Source organism: Magnolia sinica, chromosome 8 (genome assembly GCF_029962835.1).
Source record: "Magnolia sinica isolate HGM2019 chromosome 8, MsV1, whole genome shotgun sequence".
Lineage (NCBI taxonomy): Eukaryota > Viridiplantae > Streptophyta > Magnoliopsida > Magnoliales > Magnoliaceae > Magnolia > Magnolia sinica.
This window is the reverse complement of record NC_080580.1, coordinates 10,302,608-10,317,060: the sequence shown is the minus strand read 5'-3', so window position 1 is coordinate 10,317,060 and position 14,453 is coordinate 10,302,608. Positions and strand designations below refer to the sequence as shown.

General features: G+C 41.2%; 1 protein-coding gene across 10 annotated transcripts in view; it reads left to right on the top strand.

Annotated features, from left to right (window-relative positions):
- LOC131252839 (probable plastidic glucose transporter 2) overlaps nt 1-14,453 on the top strand; it is a 52,479-nt gene that overhangs the window by 3,872 nt on the left and 34,154 nt on the right. For 9 of the 10 annotated variants that reach the window (XR_009174722.1, XR_009174721.1, XM_058253582.1 and 6 more), the window contains 9 exons: nt 2,148-2,247; nt 2,355-2,467; nt 2,603-2,696; nt 3,626-3,779; nt 3,884-4,027; nt 4,243-4,316; nt 4,425-4,513; nt 5,979-6,093; nt 6,985-7,169. Coding sequence is in view for 8 of the 10 variants with exons in the window: in XM_058253582.1 (XP_058109565.1) it covers nt 2,148-2,247; nt 2,355-2,467; nt 2,603-2,696; nt 3,626-3,779; nt 3,884-4,027; nt 4,243-4,316; nt 4,425-4,513; nt 5,979-6,093; nt 6,985-7,167 (1,066 nt within the window). In the remaining 2 variants the exon portion in view is untranslated. Of the gene's footprint in view, nt 1-2,147; nt 2,248-2,354; nt 2,468-2,602; nt 2,697-3,625; nt 3,780-3,883; nt 4,028-4,242; nt 4,317-4,424; nt 4,514-5,978; nt 6,094-6,229; nt 6,278-6,984; nt 7,170-14,453 lie in introns of those variants that run through there. The other variant, XM_058253586.1, reaches the window with a different exon arrangement.

Here is a 14,453-nt window from a genome sequence, read left to right as displayed (position 1 = left end):
CGGTGAGGAGTCTCGAACACGAGACCTCCTCCATGGGCCGCACTCACCCCGAGTGTGCCCCTGCATCCCACAAGCGACCCCACTCGAGCCCGATGTGAAAATGCCCCTGCATTAGCACAATATTTTCATATCTCCAACGTGGGAGCAATGAGAGTGTGGTCTCCTGCCTTCACGAGATCAGCATATAGAGAGCGAACTGAGAAAACTCCCGAGGTTGCCTTTTTCCAACGCATAGTGTCTTGCAATTCCTTATCAATCTTGGTTTCCTGCAAGAGAGAGAAGAGAGATTAGGGACTCTCTCTTAAATTCCCTCAAATCCCTCCTCAAAGGAGGAAACCAGGTTTTCATTCTTTTTACAATCAAATCTCCCTAAAAGATGAGTCATGCATTTTTCGATTTCAATAGAATCTTGATCTTATGAATAGCAAAGAGTGGAGAATTAAGTGGGGAAGGGCAACGTAGTTCTCTTGGAAAAATGTAAGACTGTGGTACGACAGAAGATAACTCGTAACCTTCAATTTGTCTTTGTGCAAAGGAGCAAAGGTTGTGAGAGGAACAGTGATCTGAAATGTCTTGACTGATCGTAATCTCAGGTATAAGCAGGTGGGAGCTTTCAGTAGGCTTATGGGAATTCTCTACAATTCTAAGATTTGTCCTCTTGAAGAAGATTAGGGACGTGGATTTGGTAGAACGATGGCAAATCCTCATTAAATCTCTTTCCCGTTGGCCATGGTGTGGAAGTCTTTCATCCCTCCGAGAGTGCAAACCTTTCTGTGGATTGCCATGGCTAACAAGATTCTTACAATCGATGAACTTAATAAGAGGAATATCCTGATTCTGAATAGGCATGCTATGCGTGTGTGGGCAGAAGATTTCCTCAACCATCTCTTCTTGCATTGCAATAAGGCTAGAAATGTTTGGAATCATTTCTTCAACCTATTTGATGCTCAACAATTCCATTCCAGCCTTGCGAGTCGGGTGGGGCAGGGGCCCTTTTCCTTCTGAAGGGAAGATTCCCCAGGAAATGCTTCCCTATGCTATATCATGCGGCATTTTGAAAGAGATATATGGGGATTTTTGAAGATAAAATTACCCCTTTGTTCTTTCTCACTTGGAAGGAAGATAGCCATGGTTTTGAAATGGGCAGCGTTAAGGGGAGAGCTTTCAGCTGGGTCTTTCCTCTTGGGAGTCTTTTGTGTCTGTGGGGATTTCTGTTATTTAGGGCTGCCTCTTTTTGTTTTTTTGGGAGGCTTTTTGTTTTGGTTTGAGATGATTTCTCCTCTTCTCCATGGTTTGCTTGTTCATCTTTTGATCCTTTTGCAATAATATTTTCAGTTGCCATTAAAAAAAGTATCTCATCACCTCCATGGTCCGTTTTATATTTCATTCCTTTTGCAATAATATTTTCAGTTGCTGTTCAAAAAAAAAAGAAAAACAAAAAAAAGTATGTCACGACTCTCTTTTCTGCCTCAAGATTTATTTGTTTCCACTTTTGCCCTAATAAGTAGCTTATCTTTTTAAGGGAAAATGCTTGTAAAAAGGGCTGCAGGTGAAGTTAACCTGCCACTGGTTGTCATGATCAGTCAGTACTTACGAAAGAGAACTAATAAACTAAAAAATTGGAATGACTATAGAAAAAATAATGATGTCCAAAACAGTTTGAAATACTGCAGTGCCAATCATTTGCACGTCCATATTTACTTTTGTTGCTTTTGGCAGCTACGTTACAACTCGAAATTTACAAAGTAAAACCTGTGGTTCATCGTCTTTCCCTACCTGACTGTACTCTCAAGTGGTAAAAGGTGCTACCAAACCTTAAACCAAGTTAATTAACTGGCATTAACTTGTTTTCCGAAATAGTATGCAAACAATGTCAGTTTTATTATTATTATTTTTTTTTAAATTTTTTTTCCCATCCTCTTTTTATCTTGTTAGAATTTAATTATGGCCCAAACAATTAACTGTTGTCTTCCTTAGGACCTCCTTTTGCTTCACATCTTCTTCAATAGATCAGATTTCTTGTTTATTATTCTTTTGTTGCTGTTAACAATTTCATATGAGGCTTTCTTCTATAGATAAAATCTGTTGTTTTTTGTTTTAATGCTGTTACCATATGAGCCTTACTAAGAGAAAACATGCATCTGCAGTGCAACAACAAAAAATTTGGAGGGTATGCTACTTGGGAGGTTGTTTGTTGGAATAGGAATGGGCCTTGGACCACCTGTTGCATCTCTTTATGTGACAGAGGTATAAAATAGATGGTTGTTTTATTTCTTCTATGATTCTTGAGTTTTATCTCTTGGTTCTTCTATGTTTGGTACTTATTCACAAGCTTCCCTTTTGTTGACAAACAGGTTTCACCTTCTTTTGTGAGGGGTACTTATGGAAGCTTTATTCAAATTGCAACATGTCTGGGAATTATAGGGGCTCTTTTTATTGGAATCCTGACAAAGGAGATTTTGGGTTGGTAAGAATTATGCAGAGCATACTATAGTTAATTGAATTTGAATGATCATGTGTGCATTTCTTTTCTTTCAGTGCTTGGAGCTAATTATTGTTAATTGTTAGCCTCCAAATATCTCTTAACCCAAAATGCTAACAGGTGGCGTGTGTGTTTCTGGGTTTCTGCCATTCCTGCTGCAATACTTGCTGTTGGCATGGAGTTCTGTGCAGAGAGTCCTCACTGGCTTTATAAGGTCATTTCCTTTCACACCTAAGTTTCTTCTGATAAGGAGATTCATTTATTTTCTTGACATTTGTTTTTGCATGTCTATGCTTATCCGGCCTTGGAGCAGTAAATCTCTCTCTCTCTCTCTCTCTCTCTCTCTCTCTCTCTCCACACCATACCCACGCATGCACATGACACACTTCCTTTTTTTGGAGGATTCATTTGGCCGACCCCAATTAATTGGGATAAGGCTTAAGTGGTGGTGGTGATTATTATGATAATATCTATCGATCTTTATCGTGTGCCAATGCCAACTTGATGACTTAAAGAGACCGAACCCCCCCACCCAAAAAAAGAAGAAGAAGAAGAAGAAGAAGAAAGATTATAGGTAGTTCTGTTTAGATCATGGCTCAGGTGCACTAGTATTGCTAAGAAAGGAAAAGAGTATGTTCTACTACTTTCTTGGAGAAGAGCAGTCTTACTGTCGAAAGACACTTCCAGGTTCCAACAAGTCACATTCTTCACATTAGGAGAGGATGTAGACATGGCAAATATCACCATTTGGTGATCTTAGGTTCACTTTATAATGGCAATTAGTAGGCCCTTTTCATGTTATGAATTGACTAGTTGTGGTAGTGTTTATTGGGTCATTCATCCAGCAAAGGTGCTGCAATATGTTATTTTTTTTTTGGTTGCCAATTCAAGGTTTAGTCTAATCCTTTTTCCTAGTGCATTTTGCATTTTTAGCAAACTTTTACCGTGTCAGAAGTTATTCGACCCTTAGTTTTTGTTTTTACTTTGTTTTACTTAATGTAACTATAAAGATGAGGTTCCTTGATGCTTGGACATTCATGTTCATGTGTGACACTGTTGGAAGCAGCAACACATGCTGTATCAACTAGTGCTTGATTACCTAAAATAACGGACTGTTTATTATCTGTTATTGTCATCTAACAGCAAGGAAAATGTGTTGAAGCTGAAGCTGAATTTGAGAGGCTCTTGGGAGGATCACATGTCAAATCTGCGATGACGGAGCTATCACGGTCAGACAGAGGGGATGACGTGGAAAGTGTACGGTTTTCAGATCTAATTTATGGTCGCAATTTCAGAGGTACCTATGCCGCTTCTTTATGCATTTTAAATTTTTTTTTTTTACACGCTCCACCATTTTCCCCCAAAAAGTGCCGCTCCATAATTCACTGTTCCATTTTGCAGTTGTTTTTATTGGATCAACACTATTTGCTTTACAGCAGTTATCTGGTATAAATGCTGTATTCTATTTCTCTTCGGCCGTCTTTAAGAGTGCAGGAGTACCTTCAGATGTGGCAAACATGTGTGTAGGATTTGCAAATTTATTGGGTATGGATACTTGCTTCTTACATAATTTGCATGAATGGTTTAAAAGTAAAACTTCAACTTGCAATTTGCTGAAGCTTTTCTTCGACTGGTTTGGTTTGTTTTTGACTACTCAATTGACTTTTTCGTATGTTTTCCTTACTTCGGACTCACTCAAACTGTTCTGTATGCTTACTTTAAGTTGTATTTTTTATTCTCATTTTCCACTTCTTTTTCAGGATCAATTGTTGCAATGCTTTTGATGGATAAACTAGGAAGGAGGGTACTTCTTCTGGGGAGCTTCATGGGCATGGTAAATTTTACTGAAATTATTTACTTGATTTTCAGAGATTAGCTGTTTTCATATTCTATAATGTGCTAGATGATCTAAGTTTTGGTTTCATATATCTAAATTATGCAGGCGGTAGCAATGGGCCTACAGGTCACTGCAGCAACTCTTCATTATCAAGCATCTGGAGCTTTGTATCTGTCTGTTGGTGGAATGTTATTGTGAGTAATAAACACCTTGTCTGGGGTATTTGATAACTGTAAGAGCTGAGAACTACAATCATCTTCCAGAAATTCAGACGCTGGCATCTAATTGTTGAATCAAAGACCAGAAGCTCCTGATATCCACAGAAGACTGTTAAAATCCTCCATTGTCTTTTGTAGAACAACTAAAGTTCCCTTCCAACTCCGGAAAATTACTGAAGACCTTATAAAGCCAAATGCAAATTTGACCACCTTTCCTTCCATATTTTGTTACAAGTTGAATGAGCATCTTTATTAATATTCAAACTTGGTCTGCTTGAAATATTTCTTTGAATTTCCAAGTTGACTTGACCATGTCAATGAAAACCCCTCTGGTTGTATAGAACCTGGAGTTTGGGCTTGGTAACCAGAACCTGAGTATGAGTCAACCTGGCTGAGTCTCAAGTCGATCAGAAAGCTTTTAAATTTATTTATTTTAATGGGAAAAGTTGTGCCACTTTTTGTCAGAACTTGGGGTTCAAGACAGTTTGAATTTGATGCTGTTACTTATTATACTGAAGTCTCCTTGTAGGAAAATGTCCTATGCCACTCCGAGCCTTGAAATGGATAGATGGTCTTAATAGATGATAGGCTTTGAAGATATATATATATATATATATATATATATATAGACGCCTGAAAATGAGTTCTTCTTATTTTAGTTAACAGTAATTATGCATCTTGATCTCTAATATGTAATAACTGTAAAAATGAACTCATTACTATATCAGAGTTCAAGTTCTTTGATGCATAATTACCGTTAAGTAAAATGAGATTAACTGGTTTTTAGGTGTCTACCGAACAGGGCCTCAATCTCTACCAAAAAATTGATTGCTAACACAAACTTACATTTAAATAAAAAGAGACGAAATCATTTTTAAGTGGCACCCAATTGGGCCCTTACAATTCACTTTAGTTCATCAACTTCAAATAGTCATGTCTGACAGTTTTTTTTTTTTGGTTGAAATGGAGTCCCATTGGTACTATCAATTGCAGTAGACACGAATGATTATATTCTTTTAGATAGCAGAACTCAAAAATCCTAACCAGGTTTGTTACGATATTTCATGAAAATCATTGTTCATACGCTGGGATTTGATTGGGAAAATGATCTTTGGGTTCTGCGAGTTTTAGTCATCATAAGTTGAAAAAAAAATCTACTTCTTGGCTGAGTGGATGAAAACTCTGTGAAAAATGAGATCTCAAGCAGTAGTTATCAGTTCAAGGATATATATTTTTCACATGGAGCCATGGACACTTTGTTAGGGTTTGGCCATCAAAACTGTTCGATAGAGTTTATCAAGTTTTTCTTCATTTGCAGATATTTTACTGTACTTTGTGGGAGTGAAAATAGAATACTGCTTTAGAATGTTCTCTATGTGACCCTGTTTGGGATCCTGTTGTCCCTTTGTTAGGGAGGCTAAATATGAACTTCTTTATGCAGGTTTGTCCTGACATTTGCACTGGGAGCTGGTCCAGTCCCTGCCCTTCTCTTACCAGAAATTTTTCCCAGCCGGATTCGAGCAAAAGCTATGGCAATCTGCATGTGCGTGCATTGGGTAATATTCTTCTACCTGCTTTTCATTTTTAATAGCGGAACTGTGGAAAGGGACAAACTCTATCTTTTTAGGAGGATTTGCTTGATCCTTAGCCCAAGGATCTGTGTAGGATCTCTGAGACCTTGAGTTTGTACAGGTTGTGCCCATGTTCATTAATTCAGAAAGTTGATCTGATGAGGCCCATTGGATGGATCATGCCCAGAACATTCCTGGTGAGACTCTTCACTTGGATGGAAAAAGATGGTTATGAAAAAAGAAAAGAAAAGAAAAGAAAGAAAAATACTGCAATGATCTACCCATGCTCGTTGGGCGAGAAATTGGATGGCTAGGTTCTCTAGTATGGGAGTCTTTTTTGTAGACCATCAATGGACTAGTTCACTGAGCAATGGCTCTCATTTATACAAACTCAGGGCCTGGGGATAATATCCATTTTCATGGGCCAAGTATCGTTCAGTTCTTTCTTCTAGAATGATAAATTGGGAATTGAACCCAAATTCTATGTTTGAGAAACATGGCTCCAAGTTTGATTATGGCTGGCAGCCTTTGAAAAAAAAGAGATAAATAATAAACAATAGTAGAAAAAGAAGTATTGACTTAGAGAAAAGGATGAATAAGTAAACAATAATACGAGAAAAGAATTATTGATGCCCAATAAAATGTTTGGGAGACCATATTTATGTATTTCAAATTCATTGAATTTTCATTCCCATTAGCCGATTACAATCATTTTTCCGTTGTTCTGGTTGTTGTTCTTTTGTTTTCTGTTTCTGAAAGATTAGACAAATGCGGTCATCTAAGCAGGCGGTTCTTGTAATTTCCATTATATTCATGAAGAACTTAAGATGCCTTCTATCTTCTCAACCGTTGGATCCGTTTACTTGTGACTTTCAGGTTGTGAATTTCTTTGTTGGTTTGCTGTTCTTGCGCTTGCTGGAACAACTCGGACCGCAGATCTTGTACTCGATATTTTCTTCCTTTTGCTTGATGGCAGTGTTCTTTGTGAAAAGGAACGTGGTTGAGACCAAAGGAAAGTCTCTCCAGGAAATCGAGATTGCACTTCTACCGTCAGAATAGAGGTAACCTTGTGTTCTTTCCATTCTTGTGATCATATTTCTGTTCTTAATAGAGAAATCTTCCTCTTTTAAAAGCAACATAAAAGGTTCAAAAGTTTCAGCTGAAATCTCATTTCATTTCGGATTAGAAAATCCATTCAATGCTTCACAAGATGGATGAAATTTCAAATTACTATTGTTATTATTTTTTGAAATTTCATATGAAAATTTGATCAGGAAACATGATTTTATCCGAAAAATTCTGATGAGTCTTTTAATAAAGTTCCAGTTATTGCGTTATTGCTCAAAAAAAAAAAGAAAAAAAAAGGAAAAAAAAAAAAGAAAGAAAGAAAGAAAGAAGAAGAAGAAGAAGAAAAGAAAAGGTAAAAAAGAAGCGCATAGATCCCTTGTGTGGCAATGGATTGATTGTGTATAGGAGGGAATTTTAATGTCCCCAGATTTTCTTTTGAGAAATCCTCAGGTGGGGGAATAATGGTGAGTGTGGCTGGTTTCTCAAAGAAGGGAAATTGAACGTTTGTAAGGCCATTGTGTCCTTTTCTAAGGATTTACTCTCTAATCCTAATATATCTAGACCTCAGATAATTTGTGGTTCGAGGTTTTATCCATAGAAGAGGCCGCGTCATTGGAAAGGGGTTATTTCGGAGGACGTGAAGAAAGCAATTTAGGAATTGGGGTGAGACAAAGTACCAGGTCCGGATGAGTTTCTGATTCTTTCAGATTTTTGGGATATGCTTAAAAAAGATGTTATGGGTTTCATTGGTGACTTTTCAAAAATAGCAAACTAGCATCGGTGATGGGTGCAACATTCATAGCTTTGTTTCCAAAAAGGGAAGGTGCTTATTGTCTAAAAGATTTCCTCCCGATCAGTCCCAAAAGTGCTCCGTACAAGATCCTGGCCAAGGTTTTTTCTTCTAGGTTCCCTGCCATTCTGGGTTGTATTATTTCTAAGGTGCAGGGGACCAATGTGGAAGGCTGGCAAATTTTGGACAGTTTGTTGATTGTAAATGAGATATCAATTTGTACCATAGAGAGGGGAAACGGGGAGTGGTTCACAAGCTATATTTGGAGAAAGCTTATTATTATTATTATTTTTTGAAAGATGATACCTTTATTGAAATGAATAAAGAAAAACAAGGCAAGGAAACAACAAAAACAAAGAGAAACAAGGAGAGTGCAACAGAAAAACAAAAATACAAAAGCTGGCGGGGGGCAGACCCAAGTAAAGAGTAGGGAGAAGACATGCCTTGCAACCAAAGTATTATAAACCTCATAATCTAAGTTGATACCAAAGAACTTAGTCTTGGACAAATTGATTTTCATACTTGAAAAAAGCTTGAAACCAACAAAATTTCATACTTAAAAGAGCAACCTTAGATCCATGAACTTCGAAAAAAAAGCAAAGTGTCATCTGCAAACTACAATTGACTGATTGGGAGGTGAAAATTTTCCACACAGAAGCCTTTAAAGCCATAACCAACACAGAGAAAAGGAGACAAGGGATCTCTCCGATGACGACCCCTTGTAGCCCTGAACCCTCCGAACGGAGAGCTGTTAAGAATATGAAATTTAGGAGACATCATGCATGATTTGGAGAAAGCTTATGACCATTTTGATTGGGGGTTCCTGGATTATATGTTATGTTGAATGGGATATGAAGTTAAATGGAGAAGCAGGAACTCAGAATTCATGGGCTCGGCTAGATTTTCAGTCCTAGTCAATGGATCTTCTAGAGGTTTCTTCAAGTTGCCTAGGGGTCCTAGGCAAGGGGATCCCCTCTCGCCATTCTTGTTTGCTGTTGTGGTGGAAGTTTTTTTTTTGGAAGATAACGAAGAAAATATATTGAAAAAAGAGAAAGCATGCAAGGGGGGGCTGCTGAGATAGCAGTCGCAGAGGAACTCAAACACCTAAGAAAACAAGATTATAGTCTTTTAAACCGAAAACATTCGACACCCATTCAAAAATCAACTTTTTGGCGTAGGTTCCCACTTCTTTCGCCATCGATTGAGAGTCATTAAAACACCTATCATTTCTTTCCTTCCAGACGGTCCACCAGATGACGATTATTGGCATTCTCCAAATACGCGTTAGCACTTTACCGAGATTATGGCCCTGCCATGCTGCTAAGAAGGAGGCTGCGGGGTTTGGATTACAGCTAACAATATTGAATCTAGGCTAGAAGTCCCACCAAATCTGGGTGATGAAGGGACAATGGACGAAGAGATGGTCGACAGTCTCCTCACTACTCATACAGCAGAGGCAAATATTAGGCAGCTGCATACCACGCTTCCTTAGGTTATCGATGGTGAGGCCGGTTCATAGCTGCAAGCCAATCAAAGCAGATGAACTTAGGGGGGCTGTATATTTCCAGATAAACGGGAAGGCTAGCCGCGATGAGGAAGAAGTAGGGGCCAGAACCGAGTATAGAGATTTGAGGGAAAAGTTGCCGGATTTATGACGACTCCAGGTCAGTTTGTCGAGAGACGCGAGATCCAAAGACACCGTAGAGAGAACATCGAGCAGATCCACATATTCCTCCGACTCCCGATCACGGAGATTCCTGACACAATTAATTTCCCAGACCCTGCTAGATCCCATCTGCGAGAAGTGAGTGGCGATCATACTCTCTTTGTTCACTGCAATTCGATAAATCATCGGAAATCTGCTTTTCAGGTTACGATCACCCAGCCATTGGTCATCCTAGAACCTGATTCTCTTACCATTGCCCGAAACATAACCTATATTTGAAAGCACCGCTGTTTTATAACGAAGAATGCCTTTCCAAACGTGGGAAGCCCTGTAGTATGAAGCATCCTTAGTCCACCAGCCACCAGGAGACGCCATATTTCCCCTTGACAATGATATTCCACAAGGCATCAGATTCGTTGCCCAGCCGCCATAACCACTTGCCCAACAGAGCAGCGTTCATAATCCGAAGGTTTTTAATATTAGCTCCCCCATACCTAAAGGGGCTACAAACTTCCCCCTAATCCATAAGATGGAATTTCTTTTGATTTTCCTTACCACACCAAAGGAAGTTACGTCTGAGCGCATCTATACGTTTCAACACCGGAGACGGACATCTAAAAGGAGACATGAAGTACAGAGGAAGGTTGGACAGCGTGGCTTTAATGAGGGTGAGTCTGTCTGCTATCGAAAGGTAGCAGCATTGCCAGGTAGCGAGCTTCATTTGGAATTTGGCGACGATTTTTTCCCACATCTCAATCGAGGGGGCCCAACCGCAAGGGGGAGATCGACAAACGTTGTCGGGAACGATGCCGGGGAGCAGCCCAAAGAGGCGGCAAAAACAATAAGATCCTTATCCATCACATTCACTCCAAAGAGTTTCGATTTGGGCATGTTGATTTTCAAACCCGAAACCGCCTCGAAACATCTTAGAGCCATGTGGAGATTAAAAACAGATACCTCATTTGCCTCAATCATGATCAAAGTTTCATCAGCGAATTGGATGTGGGAGATAGGAATGAGAGTATCAGTAATCGAAATACCTCTGTTCAGACCAGCATTCTGCCCACTGAGAATCATTTGCGAGAATGCCTCTCCAATCAGAAGGAACGGAAGAGGGGAGAGGGGGTCGCCTTGGCGTAATCCTCGCGATCCGTGGAAGAAACCTTTAGGAGTACCGTTTAAAATGATAGAGAAGTGCGCCGACTTAACACACGAATCAATCCATCTACGCCATCTTTCCCCAAATCCCATTCGAATCATCATGTATTGCAGAAAATCCCAATCGACATGGTCATAGGCCTTTTCAATGTCCAGTTTATAGAATACTGTTTTCCTTCCTGATCTGTGGCAGGAGTGCAGACATTCATTAGCGATCAGCGCCCCATTGATAATCTGTCTCCCTTTGATGAAAGCATTTTGGTGTTTGGAGATAAGGCTCTCCATAACTGCTGAGAGCTGGGAAGCCAGAATTCTTGCCAGGATTTTGTACGGACCATCGATGAGACTAATGGGCCTGTACTTCGAAAACGAGGAGGCGCCTGAGATTTTAGGAATCAAAGTGATGAAGGACGCTCCTAAGCTCCTAGAAAGCTTCCCCCTCTCGTGAAACTCGGAGAGAAATTCCATAAAATCAGCTTGAATCGTATCCCAGAACGTCTGAAAAAAAGACAGAGAATCTATCTGGACCTGGAGATTTATCTCCCGACAAAGCAGAAATGGCCGCTTTAGTTTCCTGAACTGAAAAAGGAGTCTCCAGTAAATCGGCTTCTGACCTTTGGATAACAGAGAAGGCAATTCCATCTAACTGAGGTCTGGTCCACCCTTCAGAAGATAGAATAGCTCTAAAATGATCGATCGCGCACGCGACAATCTCATCTTTGTCGTCGATCTGTCTTCCTTCCACTGTGATAGTATGAATGGCTTTAGAACGAGCTCTCATATTAGCAATACTATGAAAATATTTAGTGTTTATATCTCCTTCTTTCAGCCACTTCACTCTAGACCTAACCTTCCAGTTAATTTCATCTTCCAAGGCCCGGGTAGACAGATTGGATAATCTTAATCTGCCTGATCAGAGTATCGAGCGGAATCGACTCTTCGTTATTTGACGAGTCAATCTGCTGAAGTTCAACCAAAAGGGACTCAGTTTTCGTCTCTCTTTTCTTGAGTTCGTTCGCTTTCCATTCCTTTATTTTCTCTTTTAGCGTCTGAGCTTGCACATTAGCCTGTGACCAGCATAACCATCAACCTGGAAAGAGTTCCACCATTCCGCTACTTTCTCCTGAAATCCTTCAACTTTGAGCCACGCTGGGTTAAATTTGAAAGGTTTAGGGCCCCAGTTAACTTCCTCCATAGAGAGCATGATCGGGCAGTGATCTAAGGTTGTTCTAGGGAGGGCCACCTGAAAAACCGAAGGAAAAGCCTCCAGCCACTCAGAGGAGAGAAGGAACCTATCCAAGCGCAACTGAATAGGACTTCTGCGGCAGTTAGACCAAGTGAATGAGGCACCAGACAGAGGAAGGTCTATCAACTCCTGCGCTTGGATCCAGTCAGAGAAAATTTGCATGGCCGCCGAAGTTCTCCTTCGACGAGAGTGTTCATCCGGGAAACGAATAACATTAAAAGTCCCTAACAATACAACACGGACCTGGGCAAGACTGACAAGCCATTGTCAGTTCGTTCCAAAAAGAAGACCTGAGAGAATCGTCATTAGGACCATAAACAACAATAACTTTACAACAGAAAGAAGAAGACTTACCTTGAAGCATGACGGAAACAGAGTGATTTCCCGTGACAGAGGAAGACAAGACCCATCTGGAGGCTTTCCAGGCAACCAGAATACCACCCGAAGACCCCACAACGTCCAGAGAAACCCAATGAATGTCTTTAACTCTCCAAATCGACTTCAGCAACCTATCGGAGAAGCGGGGGACTTTAGTTTCCTGAAGACAAACAATCTCCGGATTTTTTCTGGAGATGGATTCCTTAATCAGCCCCCTCTTTTACTTGGAACCCATCCCCCTCACGTTCTAGGAGATAATATTCATCGGGGAACACTACTGCCTCGAGCACCCTGTTGTCCATGACAACCCACCAAGGAGGACGACGATTCCGGAGTCGGTTGAAGGCGAGACAATTCTTTGTTGGATGACCGCACTATTGCTTTGGATGGAGTTCTGGAAGGAGGAAGGGGTCTGCCACGATTTTCAACGAACTGAAAGAGGCTCATATAATCTTCAGGTCAATTCCCAAAAGATAAACCAAGGGATCTTCTGACATGACCGACTGCGTCTCTGATCCACTTTTTACTCTGAATTTCGTCAAAGATATCCTCTCTACTCTTTCCTTCAGGGTTGATCTCTAGGAGCTGATCGAGCTTGGGCAGAGAGGATGAGAGACTATTATCCTGCTGATGCAGAGGGCAATTGAGATAGACCTGCAGAGGTTTGACATCTAACACTTCATTGGAAGAGCAGTCCTGAAACAAGGTGAGGGGTCCCATTTCGGTCCGGTCTCTACGCGGGGTAGGGGAATCAGGCTCGGACTGAGGACTGGAGGGCTGGCTGTTAGACAACAGACTTTCAGAATCGGTTCCCGTAGAAGAAACTTCGCCCCATTTCTCGGGGGGGATAAAGCGAATGGGAGGGCCCGAGAGAGAGGAAAGACCAGTGATATGAGGATGAGGTTGGGAGGGGCTGGAGGGTATAGGTTTGGTTATTTTAATCGGACCCCATCTTCCTGTCGATAAGCTAAATCGGGTCGAACTCGGACCCGCTTCGATGGACCCGTGGTCTAATAACGATGAAGGCCCTGGGAGAGAAGCTTGATTGTCCACGTGGGTAGTAAGGATGGAGGCCACATTGATGTCAGCAGGCACATGGTGGGATGCAGGTAATACACCTCTGTCATTAATGCGATGAGAAGGCAATTGCTTACGTGGCTTATCCGGAGACTTCAGAGGCGATGGACGATATTCGAGACGAGATTTGGGAACAGATTGCGTGCTACGTGTCACCTTCTCCCTCGCACCCAATCCCGTGGCGGCAAAGCGGAAAAGATCTTCTGACAGATGAGGCGCTAGATCTGCGGAGAGACGGCCACTTGTCTCGTTCGGACGGCTTCTAACAGGACTGTGATGGGAAAGAGCGTTCGTTCCCACCTCACGAACAATCGGTAGTCCGCGGGAGAAAGGGAGAAGAGCTCTGTCTTCTACGATCGTCTCCACCGCAACGGTTGGACTTTGTACATCTCTAGAGCTCCATACTTCGCCCCAACGAGGCTGGGCTGCACCCGGAATCTCCTGTTGGACTGGAAGAAATATAAAACGATTGTCGACCTTCACCCTCACCGTAGCAGGCAGGGGAAAGCCTTTCTTCCTCTTGATCCTGGCTCTGATAACCCCAACTTCGATACCGAGCTTCGTCTTGGTGTCTAGTTCCAAAAGAAAACCCAGGGAAGAGGCTGGCGATATTAAGAATTCATCATACCAACATTCCAAGGGAATATCCCATATGAGGACCCATATATTTTCTTTATCGAAAATGGAGAACTCTTCCCATGGCAATATTTTGACCATCGGACTAGAAACAGAGAACAGAATCTCCGTCGAAACCTTATCTGGATGGAGACTCGCTCCCTACCTGACCCAGAGGGAATTAACCCCCAGGGGTTTATACTCGGACAAGCCAAATTGAATCCCTGTAGTGTGAAGGATCCATTGCCGGACCATCGCAATGGAAACTCCATCTCTGGCAATAAGAACCACAGACTTTGCTAGGTCTGCCCTGTTTTTTTCGAACATATCTTGAGCAACATTGACAG